This window comes from Ahaetulla prasina, chromosome 1 (assembly GCF_028640845.1).
Source record: "Ahaetulla prasina isolate Xishuangbanna chromosome 1, ASM2864084v1, whole genome shotgun sequence".
Lineage (NCBI taxonomy): Eukaryota > Metazoa > Chordata > Lepidosauria > Squamata > Colubridae > Ahaetulla > Ahaetulla prasina.
The window spans coordinates 303,166,377-303,183,950 of record NC_080539.1 but is presented as its reverse complement, the minus strand read 5'-3'; the positions used below and the strand labels follow the sequence as shown (position 1 = coordinate 303,183,950).

The window sequence follows — 17,574 nt, the reverse complement described above, 5'->3', positions numbered from 1 at the left end:
GCTGCCCCGCCCCCCCCCCCCCGCCCGCCGGGAAGGCGCGATCACAACTCTCAAGGGGAGAAGAAGGAAAAAAAAAAAGAGCGCGCGCTCTCCTGGAGCTGAAAGGCACATGGGGCGTGGCCAGAACCTTCCGGCTCCGGACAAGGGGCGGGCATTTGAAACGTACGGACGAGTGGAGGAGTCGAAGCTATTTCCCGGCAAAGCACCCCATTGGGAGGCGGCGAAGCTTTGGAAGTTGGGGATTGGTGGACCTCACAGCGGGGCGGGCTCAAAGGAGGTCCGCGGCAGCAGGGTTGCCTCACCCCCCCCCTTCCCATGTCAACAAGCGGGGCGCCTGCGCCGGGGGTTTGCGCGTCTTTTCCTCTCATGCGCGGTATTTGCTTTCCGAGCGAGGCCCCGGGTTTGGCCTAGAGCCGGTGGCTGCACAATAAAAAAAGCGGGCGGCCTTCCTCATCGCGGACTCTCGGAGCAGCCCCCCCCCTCCTTCCCCTCTTACCCTGGAGGTTTAGGATGGCGGAAGACTCGCCCAAGCGGCGCAAGGCCAATTTCAACGAGGCGGAGACGGAGGTGCTGATCGAGCAGGTGTTGAAACACGAGCAGGTGCTGTTCGCGGCCGGGCCTGGCCGGGCCTCCCCGGGTCAGAAGCGCAAAGTCTGGGAGCTCATCCGGCATAAAGTGAACCCGGTGGCCGCTTGCCCTCGCGAGGTGGAGGACCTCAAAAAGCGCTGGCGGGACCTGAAGCGCCGCGACCGGAGCAAACTCTGCCGCGTCACCCACGGCGCCGGCGGGGTTGCCCCCCACCCGGCCTCCTTCGGCCTCCTGATTGGCAACGAGGACGCCTCGCCGCCGGACCACCTCCGATCCTATACCTCGGGGCTGCCTGCCCCCAACGAAGCTGTGCCCATCGTCGGGGGGATCGATACCCTGGATCTGCCCAGAGCCTCCTCCGTGTCGGATATGGGTGAGTTGCAAAGGAGCCCGCCGGACCGCAGCATCTTTCTTCCCTTGTCCGGCGGGGCTGCCCTTCCCTTAGCGGGCAACAATAGTCCCCCGTTAATTCGGGGCTCTTGGCCATCCTGCCCGCAGTTTCTCTGGATGCAATTTGGATAAGAACTAACCTCTAACTCAGGGGTCTCCAACCTTGGCAACTTTAAGCCTAGGGGACTTCAACTCCCAGAATCCCCCAGCCAGCAAATCTGGCTGGGGAATTCTGGGAGTTGAAGTCCCCTAGGCTTAAAGTTGCCAAGGTTGGAGACCCCTGCAACTAACATCACCGCAGCAGTTGGCGTTGCGTTGAATGTATGCTGCTAAAGTTCCCTGTGGGTCACGAACATCTTGGAAATGGGTCCTTTTGGGTTAAGGAACTGGTTTTCCAGGCTGATGCTATTAATATTCCTTCGGCAGATAGGGAACATTAAGAGTATCAGGATGCAAGAAAGTGCCTCGTGCCAATTCAGTTAGATTGATGGGGGAGCTCTTTCCAAGGTAGTTCAGACTTTCCACGGAACTGTTGGAGATGAAACAGTGTAGGACGAGCTGGTTTTGTTTTTTTACCGCTGAGCTCTCTAAAACGAACTAGAAAATGAAGAGAAAGTAAAGATGGGGTAGCTTGCATTTCTCACTTACTGTAACAGAGATATAGTCTTAGTACACATTGGAACTTTAGATAGATTATAGCATTCCAACTGTGCTAAAATTTTGAAAATAGCCCAATGGACAGGGGCAGAATAAGGGACGGGTTAGAGCCAATTGTTAGAATATTAGAAACTGGAAGATTCCTGCTTACTTAGGTTTAGAATGAAAAGTTTCAAAGACAATTGTCAATATCCTTTCCCTTCTTTCAGGAAATGTTGCTAGGTTGGAGCAGACAGAGTTCAGCGTCTCTTGGTCTGGTTTTAGATGATTTGCAGTAGATAAACTTATGGATTCTTAACTCGCCATTATTTAAGACACTATACATCTCTCCCACCCCAAGAAAATTATTTCACTGAAATGTATAGGAGTTGAAATTAATTCAGAATACACATATTTTATAGAAGGATAATGAGTATCATTCAGCTAAATCAAACTTTTAGGTTGAATTTCTTTAGTTTGTAAGATTGTTTCTTGCAACTAGGCTCCACTTGTAATCCTAATTTTTAAAAAAATCTGTGGTCTGAAATATTTTCTTACACTGAACATCAGTTGTACAGGTAGTCCTTGGCTTAAAACTACAACTGAGCCCAACATTTCCATTGCTAAGTAAAACAATGGTTAAATGAGTTTAGCCCCCATTTTACGGCCTTTCTTGCCACAAAATTATTAAGGTAAATCACTGTTTTTAAGTTAGTAACATGATAGTTAAGTGAAGTTGGCTTCCCCATTAAGTTTGCTTGTCAGAAGGTCACAAGATGTGATAACATAACCCTGGGACACTGCAACCATCATAAATACATGCCAGTTGCCAAGCGTCCAAATTTTGATCACATGACCATGGGGATGCTGCAAACACAGGGCCTCTGTGGCTCAGACTGGTAAGACAGTCTGTTATTAACATCAGCTGCTTGCAATTACTGCAGATTCTAGTCCCACCAGGCCCAAGGTTGACTCAGCCTTCCATCCTTTATAAGGTAGGTAAAATGAGGACCCAGATTGTTGGGGGCAATAAGTTGACTTTGTATATAATATATAAATGGATGAAGATTTTTGCTTGACATGGTGTAAGCCGCCCTGAGTCTTCGGAGAAGGGCGGGATATAAATGCAAATAAAAAAAAACAATGGTAAAGATGGAAAAAACCCGTCATAAATCACTTTTTTCAATGCTGTTGTAACTTTAGTCACTAAACAAATCGTTGTAAGTTGAGGACTATGTATATTGATCTGGAATATCTAAAGATATGTTAGTATGTGTTCCCCGGTGTATGCGGCTGGATATTTTAAATTAGAAATGGTGGTGGCAGTGCCCCCAGTAAAGATAATATCTTTGCTCTACTTTTCTATGTACTGCTTATGAGCTGTTAATAACCCTGCAAGATTTAATCAATGGGGCAATCAGTGAGAGATGTTGAATGAGATATCCTGTACTCTGAATTATTCCACAGAGAATAAAATTTGGTTGCATGCATCATATTCTGTGTTGTTCTGCAACGATGCTGTGTTTAAAAATACTTTTTCCCAACACCTAATAGATGCATTCATACATAATATTATGGTATCACTTTTGGCACAGCTATAGTAGGTGGTTTATAGAAGCACACTACATCAAAATCCACATTCTGGCTTAATGCAGCATCTTTTTGCATAATCATTGATTTTTTAAAAACAATGCCCTCCAGTCAATGTTGAGTTCTGGCAACCGCCTGGACAAGTCCTTGCATTTTTCTTGGCAGGGTTTCAGAAATGTTTTGTCATTGCCTCTCAGAACTGAGAGTGAGTATTACTAACCAAAGTTACCCAGTTGGCTTTGTACCTAAGGCAGGACTTGAACTCGCAGTTGCCTGGTTTCTAGCCTGACTTTAATTCTGTACCACTTTGCAGCTTTGGCATAATACTGTTTAGGTTCTTCATTTAATCCAGGAAAATTGCATAGTTTTTTTAGAACATTTTTTAAGGGAGGAAATTTTGAGCCTAATTTTTAATTCATGAAGTCTAAACCATCATGTTAATTTTTAAATTTAATTAGCTTTAAAAAAAATAATTAAATATTTGCATTTTATGAAAAAAAACCCTTTTCAATAATGAAGAAATTCTTCATCTGTACATAAACAAAAAACGTAAACAAGGCCTTTATGCATGTTAATATATAAACACTTTGAAGTGCTCTTCTCATAACATTTTTTCATTTCCTTGAAGAGATAAAAGTACAGTAAATAATAAAAGTACAGTAAATAACACAAGTAGATATTTTGTATATTTACTTTTATTTTTTCCCTGTACTCTTGTCAGTTAAATTGTATTGTGTTTTAAAAATAGTGTTCTCTCTGCTATTATTCAATTTACAATTCATCTTTTCATTAATATATGTCCAGTTGCTGGTTGAAAATAGAAATACAGTTGTAAGTAATAATATCCAGTGAAAACTACATCATTTCAGAATGATTGTAGTCACTTTTTACTTGTTGGTCATACCCAGGCTTAATAATCAAGAATTCCATTCATAAAGAAATTTAACATTTTATGCCTTTACTTTTAGGTTTTACAGATGACCCTGGTCCATCCCAACAATCGTGTGTGGAGAAAATAAATCTAAAAGAAGAAATAGTGGTGAAAGTAGTGGAACCAGAAGAAAGCTCAGAAGATATGGCAGTCGTTCCTCCTAGCCAGGAGCAGCTCCCTTTTTTGGGGATACCGAACGGAGGCCCTTGCGGAAAAGTAAAAGCCAAAACAAAAACTCAACCCCAGACAGACTCTAATGAAATTACAGAAGATGATATCTTACAGATCCAACAGAATCAGCTGCATATCATTCAATCTGGGTTCGATAGCATCAATCATAATCTTCGGCTTCTACACCAAGGAATGCAAGATCTCAACAACAGCCTCAGTGTCATGACACATACGTTAGTTGCTATAAAAAATGTATATGTGAAAAACAATGCCGGTCCAACTACCTTTGCTACTGTCACTACCCAGACCACCGCAGGATACCTGAGTCCTGGGTCCCCTTTAGTCGAGGACAGAGTTAGAGTACCAGTGGCTGGGAGTAGCAGCAGAAGCAGCAGCTGCAGCTCCAGCTCAATGTCGCAAGAACCAGGCCCTTCAGAATTTCCTCGGCCTCCACACAGACCTATTAAAAAGGAACATTCAAATGGCTGTTACTATTTCTGTTTTGCAGATGTGTAAGACTTGAATACATGTAAAGCAACTGTGACGTTTGAGTAGCTATTCTGTACCCTGCTCTGGCACTGCATCATGGTTAGCAAATTTCTCTGGCTATTCGTTTTTGATAATGCTAAATGTATGAGATCTCCAGTATTCCCATATGCAGAAAGCCTGTATCATAAGAGGAACAACACTAGCTACAAATTGATTCAACTGACTGAGGGGCAATATAGCAATATTTAATATTAAAGTGAATTTTTAGAGCTCATTTCGATACGTTTACTCAGAAATAGGTCCTGCTGTACCTGGGCTTGTTAACTTCCAAGTAAGAATGAATAGGATTTACCTAGCTGATGTCTCATACATTGACTTGCTAAGAGGAAATAAATAAACCCTGACATCTTGATATTTCTAATGTTGAGTTTAAAACAAGGATGAAGAGATAGCAGCAACTTTATTTTTTTCTGCTATAAACATGTCATATAAGACATCTTTTTGTAACAATCTAAATTGTGAATTGGTAAAAAAAAAATCTTACTTTAAATGCTCCATAGTACCTCTCCCATAAAATACACCATAATATGGATCTTATCTGTTCTAGCATTGGGAATGAATTGAGGTACTAAACCACCAGCAGAGTGCTTGCTAGTTTTTCCTGATTATTCCTCCATTATTGCTCATGCCTCACTGTTCAGAATATAACTTCCCCATCAAAACACTTTGCACAAAATATGCAGTAATGGGAAGGTTGCCTTTTGTTGTATAATAAAAGGAAATTTGTCCAAAAAAAACCTCAGTATTCTTGAGACATATTTTCTAGGGGGAAAAAAGTCTATGTAAGTAAGGGATATATTTGACTTACCATGCTGCAAACGCTCTTTAGCAGGGGTGTCAAAATGGCAGCCCACACGCCGGATGCATCACGCAGAGGCCACATCCACCCCAGCTCCGTGAAAGGGGAAAACATTGCAAAACGTCACGTGACAGCAATGTGACATAGCAAGTTTGATACCTATGCTCTATAGGTTTTGAAATATAATGCTTTATATATCATACTTATCCAGGCTCAATGTAGCCTTAAGGTAAGACAGTCAAAATCACCTACAATACAGATCGTCCTCAACTTATGACTAAGGTGGTGGTTAAGTAAGTTGCACCTGATTTCTCCGCCTTTTTTTTCCCAGAGTTGTTAAGCAAATCACTGCAATTAACTGAATCATGTGGCCATTAAGCAAATCCAGTTTCTTATATTGATTTGTCAGATGCCGGCTGGGAAGTTCGCAAATGATAATCACATCACCCTGGGACACTGCAACCATTGTAAATACATGCCAGTTGCCAAGTGCCAGCTTTAATTATGTGACCATGAGGATGGTACAATAGTCATAAATGAGAGGACTGGTTATAAGTTTTTCCCAGCACAGTTCTAGCTACAAACAAATGGTGGTGTAAGCCAAGGACTATTATTCCATGATCCTGACCATTTGATCAGGCTCACTAGGGAAGATGAGAATTGTGTATCCAAGATGGTTTATGTTTTGTGCACCTACCATGGTGGTTAGTCAATAAGCTGTGTCTTGGTATAGGGTATGAGCCTTGCTTGTGTGTGAAGTGGGGGGATGGTTTTAAAAATAACCTTCATTAAAACAAATCATAACAGATGTAAACAATTTAGTGTACCTGATTCATATAAGGATTTTTTAATTAGAAAGGATGTTGATATCCTGAGTAGACCTGCTACAGCAGAGAATTTTTTTTTAAAAAAGCATCACTCCAAGAAGGATATAATCTATACCACACTTATGTTTTACCTTGAAAATATTCAATTTTGAGAGTTTTATCTTACTAAAGTTACTAAAGTAAAAATAGTAACATATTCTTTTCAAGGCCCTACTGCATACATTGTTCCATTCCACACTGACCTTTGTGCTGGCACTCCAATATGCTGAAGTCTGGGTATAAAGCAATATATTTATTATAAAAGTCTTTGCACAAAACACTTTATTTCAGTGTGAATGATATTGAGAGATTTCCATAAAGGTATAGAAAGATGTTAAACCTCAAACAGTATGAAAAACATTTCTAAGGCAATGTTTATTTATTTATTTATTTATTATTTAAATTTTTATACCGCCCTTCTCCCGAAGGACTCAGGGCGGTTTACAGCCAGATAAAATAAACATTCCTATTACAAAATAAATACTATTAAAATACCATTAAAAAACTTATTCAATTTGGCCGCAATTAAAATTTAGCAAATAATAAAACCCATTAAAAACCCATTAAAAACCCATCGATAAAACCCAATTAAAAACCCATAAAAAACTAACCCAGTCCAGCGCAAATAAATAAGTGAGTTTTGAGCTCGCGGCGAAAGGTTCGGAGGTCCGGAAGTTGACGAAGTCCTGGGGGGAGTTCGTTCCAGAGGGCGGGAGCCCCCACAGAGAAGGCCCTTCCCTGGGTGTCGCCAGACGACACTGTCGCTACCGACGGCACCCTGAGGAGTCCCTCTGTGAGAGCGCACGGGTCGGTGAGAGGTATTCGGTAGCAGCAGGCGGTCCCGTAAGTAACCCGGCCCTATGCCATGGAGCGCTTTAAAGGCGTTCACCAACACCTTGAAGCGCACCGGAAGGCCACAGGTAGCCAGTGCAGCCTGCGCAGGATAGGTGTCACTCGGGAGCCACGAGGGCTCCTCTATCACCAGCGCAGCTGCATTCTGGACCAACTGCAGCCTCCGGATGCCCTTCAAGGGAGCCCCATGTAGAGAGCATTGCAGTAGTCCAGACGAGACGTCACAAGGGCGTGAGTGACTGTGCACAAGGCATCCCGGTCTAGAAAGGCGCAACTGGCGCACCAGGCGAACCTGGTGGAAAGCTCTCCTGGAGACGGCCGTCAAATGATCTTCAAAGACAGCCGCATCCAGGAGAACGCCCAAATTGCGCACCTCTCCATCGGGGCCAATGACTCGCTCCCGACAGTCAGCCGCGGACTCAGCTGACTGTACCGGGATGCCGGCATCCACAGCCACTCCGTCTTGGAGGATTGAGCTTGAGCCTGTTTCTCCCCATCCAGACCCGCACGGCTTCCAAACACCGGGACAGCACTTGATAGCTTCATTGGGGTGGCCCGTGTGAAAAGTACAGCTGGGTGTCATCAGCGACAGCTGGTACCTCACACGAAGCCACTGATGATCTCACCCAGCGGCTTCATATAGATGTTGAACAGAAGGCGAGAGAATCGACCCCGCGGCACCCCACAAGTGAGGCGCGCGGGTGACCTCTGCCCCCGTCAACACCGTCTGCGGCCGGTCGGAGAGATAGGGGGAGAACCACCGATAAACGGTGCCTCCCACTCCCAATCCCTCCAACCCGCGCAGCAGGATACCATGGTCGATGGTATCGAAAGCCGCTGAGAGGTCTAATAGGACCAGGGGAGAGGAATAACCCCTATCCTGGCCCTCCAGAGATCATCCACCAACGCGACCAAAGCCGTCTCAGTGCTGTAACCGGTCGGAAGCCGGACTGAACGGGTCCAGATAGACAGTTTCCTCCAGGTGCAGGGGAAACTGATATGCCACCATACTCTCTACAACCTTCGCCGCGAAGCGAAGGTTGGAGACCGGACGATAATTACCCAAAACAGCCGGGTCCAGGGAAGGCTTCTTGAGGAGGGGCCTCACCACCGCCTCTTTCAAGGCGGCCGGAAAGACTCCCTCCAACAAGGAAGCACTCGTAAGCCCCTGGAGCCAGCCTCGTGTCACCTCCTGAGTGGCCAGCACCAGCCAGGAGGGGCACGGGTCCAGTAAACACGTGGTGGCATTCAATCTACCCAGCAACCTGTCCATGTCCTCGGGAGTCACAGGGTCAAACTCATCCCAAACAACATCACCAAGACCGCCCTCAGATGTTGGGTAGCCTTTCTTATAGATACTAATAAACTGGGTGCCTTCTGCCAGATTCACAGAACTGAATGAGAATTTAGAAGCAAATTAAGAAATTTCAGCATCAAGGCACTTCTAGAGGTATGAATATAATTTAAATATTGTGAAGAATCACTTGGGATAGATACGTATCTTCAACTATAAAACTGAAGATACGTATATATATATATATATATATATATATTTCTTTTCTTTTATGTACACTGAGAGCATATGCACCAAGACAAATTCCTTGTGTGTCCAATCACACTTGGCCAATAAAATTCTATTCTATTCTATTCTATTCTATTCTATTCTATAAATATATATATATATATTTATATATATACGTATATATATAAAATTGAAGATACGTATAAGATACGTATAAAATTACTTGTCTATAAAATATTTCAAATGTGTAAAAGGCTACCACTATTCTAGGCAGCATCTGATGGTTTAGTTACATTGTATTTTCCATCTTAATATTCTGTTATGATACATTTAGGCTTCTTGTAGCAGATAGAGTTTTAATGCATTAGTCTCATATAGACATGCCTCATTTCGAATTGCTTCATATTAAAACCATTGGATGTTTATGGATAATACAATCACCTTTTAAAACACTCATTCTTAATCAATCGGAGACAATTTCGTTGAAGTGTAAGGAATTTTTATAGGACATGCATACATGGTCATCCTCAGGTTTGAATACAGGTAACACAATAGCATTATTCTATTTATACTCTTCGTTTGATTCGTACAAATCAAATTAGACTTTGAACAACTAGCGAAAATAGATTATAAATCTTCAAGTATTCAAGTTGAAAAAAATGTATTTTGTGGCCCATTATTATTACCATTGACAGCCAGTTTGGTATAGTGATTAACTTATCGGGTTAGAAACCAGGAGACCAAGAATTTTAGTCCTGCTTGGGCATGAACCCAGCAGGGTGACCTTGGACCAATCACTTTCTGTTAACCCTTGGAAGGAGACAATGGCAAACCACTTGCAAAAACTTTTGCCAAGAAAACTTCAGAGCTTTGTCTGAATAGATTCCGAGAATTGGGCAAAATGAAGGGAAAGGAAAAAATATTACTATTGTTCTTTTGTGTAAGATAAATGCTGTAATAACACCCCTGAAAATTGAAATGGAATAACCTTCCAATTCAGAACCCAATAACAAAAAAAAAGTAGTTGTCCACTATAACTTATTATTGAAGTCAGAAAATATATTTACATAGGTTGATTTCTAAAGTTCTATTAATCCTTTTTGGGCCAGCCTAAGATATACAGCAAATTTTGTGTTAATTTTCACATAATGATTTGATACTGAATCAACTTGAATCTTCATTCATATTAGCCCTCAGTTCTTAAGATTCTATTTCAATAGAAAGGAACTGTGATTCCGGTAGCCTTCTGAGGTAAGTGGTTTTCCCATTAATTAAGCTATTTTTGCTTTGGATATAGCAGTTGGGGCTAATTATTATTAGAGGCTTCCGAAAATCCTCTGATAATATGCTTTGCCTCAAAGTATGTATTATTTAAACTAAGATTCCTTTAACTCTCCTTCAAAGTATTTTTGTCATAAAAATGCTATTTTTGAATCTTACTGAAGCAGCATACAAACAGCACCAGTTTAAATCTTCAAGATGGAGTGGATTCTATACAAATATTTGTAGAAAAGTGCTTTGCTTTAATGTGGCAAGTATAATAAATAAGAAAATATTCCAAATACTTTACCAGAAAAAATGTGTCACAAATAACATCTTTCCTGCATCCCTGTCTTCCTGTAAATTTTTCTTGTCCTATCCTTGGCAGTTGTAAATATTTTGTTAGATAATCTAAAACAGGAATTCCTACCTTGACAATATTAAGACTTGTGGTCTTCAACTCCCAGAGTTCCCCAGCCAGCCATCTTGAAATCCACAAGTTAGTAAAGGGTTAGACCCCACCTGGTCTCAAAGGTGAAATGATGTACTCTAATTAATTTTTAACATTAATAAATATAAATTTACTAACTTTTACACTATGGTGTGTGTGTGTCTCTCTCTGTGTGTAAACACTTACATACACATTTACACACACATATATACGCAACATAGTGTAGAAGTTTGTAAAATTGTGCCTAGCTTTTATTAATATTAAAATATTAGTAACACTTTTTAACTATAGACTAGTGTCAGAGGCAAAGAAGTCTGCCCTTGGAACTTGACTGAAATCATTCAGTTTTGAATACAGGTAACACAATAGCATTATTCTATTTATACTCTTCGTTTGATTCGTACAAATCAAATCAGACTTTGAACAACTAGCGAAAATAGATTATAAATCTTCAAGTATTCAAGTTGAAAAAAATGTATTTTGTGGCCCATTATTATTACCATTGACAGCCAGTTTGGTATAGTGATTAACTTATCGGGTTAGAAACCAGGAGACCAAGAATTTTAGTCCTGCTTGGGCATGAACCCAGCAGGGTGACCTTGGACCAATCACTTTCTGTTAACCCTTGGAAGGAGACAATGGCAAACCACTTGCAAAAACTTTTGCCAAGAAAACTTCAGAGCTTTGTCTGAATAGATTCCGAGAATTGGGCAAAATGAAGGGAAAGGAAAAAATATTACTATTGTTCTTTTGTGTAAGATAAATGCTGTAATAACACCCCTGAAAATTGAAATGGAATAACCTTCCAATTCAGAACCCAATAACAAAAAAAAAGTAGTTGTCCACTATAACTTATTATTGAAGTCAGAAAATATATTTACATAGGTTGATTTCTAAAGTTCTATTAATCCTTTTTGGGCCAGCCTAAGATATACAGCAAATTTTGTGTTAATTTTCACATAATGATTTGATACTGAATCAACTTGAATCTTCATTCATATTAGCCCTCAGTTCTTAAGATTCTATTTCAATAGAAAGGAACTGTGATTCCGGTAGCCTTCTGAGGTAAGTGGTTTTCCCATTAATTAAGCTATTTTTGCTTTGGATATAGCAGTTGGGGCTAATTATTATTAGAGGCTTCCGAAAATCCTCTGATAATATGCTTTGCCTCAAAGTATGTATTATTTAAACTAAGATTCCTTTAACTCTCCTTCAAAGTATTTTTGTCATAAAAATGCTATTTTTGAATCTTACTGAAGCAGCATACAAACAGCACCAGTTTAAATCTTCAAGATGGAGTGGATTCTATACAAATATTTGTAGAAAAGTGCTTTGCTTTAATGTGGCAAGTATAATAAATAAGAAAATATTCCAAATACTTTACCAGAAAAAATGTGTCACAAATAACATCTTTCCTGCATCCCTGTCTTCCTGTAAATTTTTCTTGTCCTATCCTTGGCAGTTGTAAATATTTTGTTAGATAATCTAAAACAGGAATTCCTACCTTGACAATATTAAGACTTGTGGTCTTCAACTCCCAGAGTTCCCCAGCCAGCCATCTTGAAATCCACAAGTTAGTAAAGGGTTAGACCCCACCTGGTCTCAAAGGTGAAATGATGTACTCTAATTAATTTTTAACATTAATAAATATAAATTTACTAACTTTTACACTATGGTGTGTGTGTGTCTCTCTCTGTGTGTAAACACTTACATACACATTTACACACACATATATACGCAACATAGTGTAGAAGTTTGTAAAATTGTGCCTAGCTTTTATTAATATTAAAATATTAGTAACACTTTTTAACTATAGACTAGTGTCAGAGGCAAAGAAGTCTGCCCTTGGAACTTGACTGAAATCATTCAGGTTTGAAGCATAAATTAGGGTTGCAGTATAGCATATCTCATTTTCTGAAAGAAGTATGACAACTACACACAAATCATTAATCATTCAAGAAATTTGACGCTAGTACATGATCAGCATATAAGTGTGATAAGAAATCTTTTCTATTCGTATTACTAAATTTCTTGATATATTCTGGTCTATTCTTTTGCTCTTATTTTATGCCACCATAAAATATGATAAATATTGTGGGGAGTTAAAAGATTCTGCCACATGTTGCCATATCTGGTCTGAGATCTACAATATGTTCATTTATCAGTGCCTCATCAATTAGTTTTGCTATATAACATACAGTAGAACATTGCTAATAATGGAAGATGAAGTGTTTAAACCTTTGCCAAATTAAGTATAGAAACAGAGCTGGCATCTTGTTCTCATACAAGGTTCACTTCCTGTACACCACTGTAGTAAGTGGCTGTTCTAGAGTGAATGGTTCAATACAGGTATAGACAGTAATTCAAAGATTGCAAAAAAAAAGTGACCTTTCCTCAGATAACAATAGGTCATTGTGACCTACTGACATATGCAGTTGTGAGAAATGTGTGAATAATGATTAAACAGGAAGAGTTTTACGGCAGAAATCTGATATACTACACATCAGCATACAAACCCTGACAATGCTTAGAAACCTTATGCATAGTTACTCCAGTGTCCAAAAAAACAGTACATTACACAGAAATATAATCATACTATTTGTTGCTAAAATATTTAAATATACAATTAGTTGATATTAACTATCAAAATACTTTTGATTCTGATTTTCTAATTCCCTAGATTTAAAATATTAAACTTCGATGTTTAAAAAAGAAATCTAATACTAACATAACATAACATAACATAATACTAATACTAATATTCAACTGTTTTATATTTATTTTATGGCAAAATACTGCATTCTAAAACATTTTTAAAAGCAAAATACAAGTAATCCTTGATTTACAACAGCTCATTTAGTAACAATTCGAAGTTACAACGGCATTGAAAAAAGTGACTTATGACTGTTTTTCACACTTATGACTGTTGTAGCATCCCCATAGTCATGTGGTCATTTTTTGTTACCTTCTGACAAGTAAAGTCAATGGGGAAGCCAGATTCACTTAACAACCATATTATTAACTTAACAACTGTGGCAATAAAAGTAAAATGGGAGAAAATGGGCAAGTTCAATTGTGGCTTTAAGCACCCAAGCTCTGTTAATAGGGATATGGTGAATCCAACAGTGATTGGTTGGATGTGCTACCAAGAAATAGAGCAAGCAGAAAAACATCCATATTTATCCATCTTTATTTCAGCACTCCATAATTTATTAAATATTTTTATTTATTAAAATGCTGCATTAATTATTGACATTTCAAAGCTGATCTTTCACAGATCTGCATTCCTCTTTTCAGCACCAGCTTCATTTTCCAGAGAGGAAAAATATTGTTTTTAATAGCTTGTTCCAATTTACATTATATCCAAAACTATTTTTAGATGAGTTCCATTAAAAATAAACTGACAAATCTAGTCAATGTTGTTTGCATGCTGAATGATTTTTATTTAGAACCAGTTTATAAAAATAAAATACAAAATAATTTAAAAACAGAACTCAAAACATTTACAAAAACTTGATATGATACAAATGGGGTAAAATAAATAACTATATCTTTATGTACAAATGAGCATTATAAAGACACCATTGTCAATACCTTGTTTCTGAATGACTGAGCAAAAACGGTAAGACATCTAATCTGAACTCTGAACGCAAGGAAAGAAAAGTTTGAAATTCTTGATGCTACTAAGTTACCTCTCCAGAATACTTTTTATCTCAATTCATTGTATTATCCTTGAAATAGCATTTTCTGAATAAATAATGGATGGATTTTCTAATTTAAAACAAAAATCAGACTGTTGAGAATTTTCAAATTAATATGGTCACCTCTGGCTTTGAAATTTAATATTAATTAGGATTTTTATCTATTTTTTTGCAATAAAGACGGCAAAACATAAAACATAACAGGCCATGAATAATTCACTAATAAAGGGAAAGACTTAGATATTTACTTTCTGATCACTGAGGTACAACATGCAACCAGAGGTTAGAGAACCTATTCTAGAGAATCCGAGGAACTGTATAACATATCCTTTTTAAGGCAAGCTTTTACCTGTCAACACAGCATTAATATTACTCTCCTTTGTATTGGTCCAGATAGCTGAAACGCCTCAGATCTGAGACCTAAGCTGTTACTTTGCGAAGGAGAGAGAAATGGGAAGGGCTCAGTGGCTCCCACTTTATGCCAAACTGAAATGAAATACTTATATATGAGCACACAAAACATAGGCACAATTCAGCAAAGATCAATCCCCAATGGACTATTTATGTGTTCCCTCTTCTGCTCCAGGATGGAAAAGATCAATCCATATTCTGGTCCATGAAAATTATTTCTACCTAGCAGCAGCAACTATATACAGGGGAGAGATACTGGTTTTAGCACTATACAGTCTGTCTTCCAGGTTTTAAGAAAAAAAAAACATTACCAAATTGACTTTGTTTCCTTAATTCAGTCTTTCAATTATTTTAATAGGAAATAATTTAGGAAATTTTACGCTAATTTATGCCAAGTTGAGAAACCACAAGTTAATGGGATGAGGCATTATTCTCCTTGTTTTGTTTTTCCTTTCTGAAGAATAAATAGGGAGGGGAGAATCCTCACTAATTCCTCTCTTCCTGTAATATTCTATCTGACCCCCATCTTCTTTTGCTTTCCCCCATTTTCCAGCAGAAAGAGTGTACTGCATTATTCAATTCAGGGACAGTCCTGCTGGCAAATTACAGTCTGGACCTAACCCTATATTCCCAGTGGAAAATTAAGGCAAAAGGCTGAAATTTAAGATGAACAAAAGCCAAAAATTATCAAAGCAAAGTTCCTGTTTACGATCTAAGAAATAAATTTAACAATTCACGTACTTTGATAAGTTTTGAAGAAATTTCTTTTCAAATGATCAGTTAAAGTGTGGTAATGAGCTCCTTTTATTAGCAAAAGCAAGTATTTTGAACTGTAACCTGAGCACGGAGAATTGTGTGAAAATTGGAGATATAAAAGAGTATATCATTACTTAGATTCTCTCTGTATCCCATCATAGTGCTTTCTACATTTAAAATGCCCTTGTGATAAATTATTGCAGTAGAAAAGGAATATCTTTCTTTGAACTGTCTATAAACAAGCTGAACTGTGTTCATAAAAACAACTTACTCATCTAAACAAGCACAGAAGTTAAACTGAAATATTTTCTAGTTTTAAGGGTTTGCCATTATTAGTGTTGCTAAAACAATGATAGAAACCAATTAATAATACTGGAGTAATGAAGCTATTGCTAAATTTAAGAAAAAACAAGACCAGAGAGTAGTTCTTATTGTTTCTTTCTCTCAACTTACAGCCTATTGCATTTAATTATATGAATGGGTATCTGAAATAGAATGCAAACATTGTAGAAAAAGCAGCATTACATGTATATTTCTGTTCATATGAACATTGTTAATCAACTAGTTGTTAAAATGCATGCAGACTAACAAATGTCTCCATACATCTGATTTGAGGACTGGGCCCACCTATCTCCTTAACCTGTTTTCCTTGGAAAAAAATAATAGGTAAAGCAAAATGAATATACAAATAAGAACCATAAGCATGAAATCTAGTGTTTTGTTTTATAGTTAATATACAATAACAGAAGAGATTGTGCAGTCAGATTATCTAGTTGAGTACACAATCAATTCAGGGAAGTATCTATTAGCTATTATTAGTCATGACTCATAAACAAAGCAGACAATATATTATAGACATGGGATCTCATTTATCCAAGTTATCTCTGAGGTGTTAATGCAGTTCGCAGAATCTGCATGTTTTCCTCATGACTTGCCTAATGTAGGAATGTTCTCACTCCTCCACATCTCAGCAGCAAAATTCATGGTACACTAAAAGAAAAGACAGCAGGGAACGGGCATTATGTTGGATTTCTCTTATGGTTGAATTGAAAGGTACTCTTGAAACTTAAGAAACCCCTTAAAACAGGATGGTCAGAGGATCCATTCTCTAAGCAAGACTTGCACTAGAAGATCAATGCTACCTAAACAAAAGACTGAATTAACCCTAATGTTAAACATTAAATGATCATAACTACAGAAGATAGCATAGTAAGCATAGCATAGTTGACAACATACCAGCTAAGACTAACCATCTAAATTTTCCATTTTAAATCGTATGTAAAAAGATTTTCCCCTCTAAGATATAAACCAGTTGTCGTTATTTTTCCACATTAAGATATTTTACTTGCCACAGAAAAAGATAATATAAAAGCAATATTTTAAGATAATGGATAGATTTTGAAAAATTCAGACATTCTTTCACACTTTTAAGGGTGTTAAAAAGTATATATTCTATATCATTCAGTATCCATATATTAAAATTATTGTCCTTTGTCTTCTGGAAATTGCTTTTATATTACACGGATTACTATTACAGAATAGACAACTGGCATTGTTTATATTTATTGTAGGAAGCAATTGAGCTATTAGAGAACTACATCTATCCAAACTCTAAGAGCAAAGACCTATAGCTCTGATTAGAGCAATCCTACTTGAAGAAAAAGATGACCAAGCAAATTTAACTTCTGAACACTATCAAGAACAAAATGTCAAGGCATTTCCTTGACTTTTAAGAAACCAAAGCAAAGAAGACTATACTTGGAGCTCCATGTTTTTGATACAAATACAATATAAATGGACAAATTATCTCTGATGCAAAGATAAACGTATCTGTTTGTTTTGTTCTAAGAGTATGCATTTGCCTACAAAGACATTACAGATGGTAAGTTTCAGCTGCTTTTGGTTCCATGCAGTACAATTACACTGTAGACAAAAATATGATGTAAGTATTAATGTGCCTGCAATGTACCTTTAATTCTAAAAAATTATGCTGCCACCACCCCCAACCAACCCTCAACAGTCTGGCAGGAATATATTTTTTAAATTCTTGCTAAAACCCCAGGATAATGTGGATCCCTAAAGCAGTAACTTTTCAGCACAG

General features: G+C 38.3%; 1 protein-coding gene across 1 annotated transcript; it reads left to right on the top strand.

Annotated features, from left to right (window-relative positions):
• The first annotated feature begins 22 nt into the window (after positions 1-22).
• On the top strand, positions 23-6,861 carry LOC131187579 (uncharacterized). The gene is made up of 2 exons (XM_058161992.1): positions 23-961; positions 4,173-6,861. The coding sequence occupies exons 1-2, from the start codon at positions 511-513 to the stop codon at positions 4,820-4,822; spliced, it is 1,101 nt and encodes a 366-aa protein (XP_058017975.1). The 5' UTR covers positions 23-510; the 3' UTR covers positions 4,823-6,861.
• The last annotated feature ends 10,713 nt before the right edge of the window (positions 6,862-17,574 follow it).

What these genes read in the sequence shown, in the direction of transcription:
- LOC131187579 (XM_058161992.1), top strand. Translation starts at nt 511, where the DNA reads ATGGCGGAAGACTCGCCCAAGCGGCGCAAGGCCAATTTCAACGAGGCG. An exon ending in CTCCTCCGTGTCGGATATGG is followed by an intron (nt 962 to 4,172) that starts GTGAGTTGCAAA and finishes CTTTACTTTTAG; the next exon opens with GTTTTACAGATGACCCTGGT.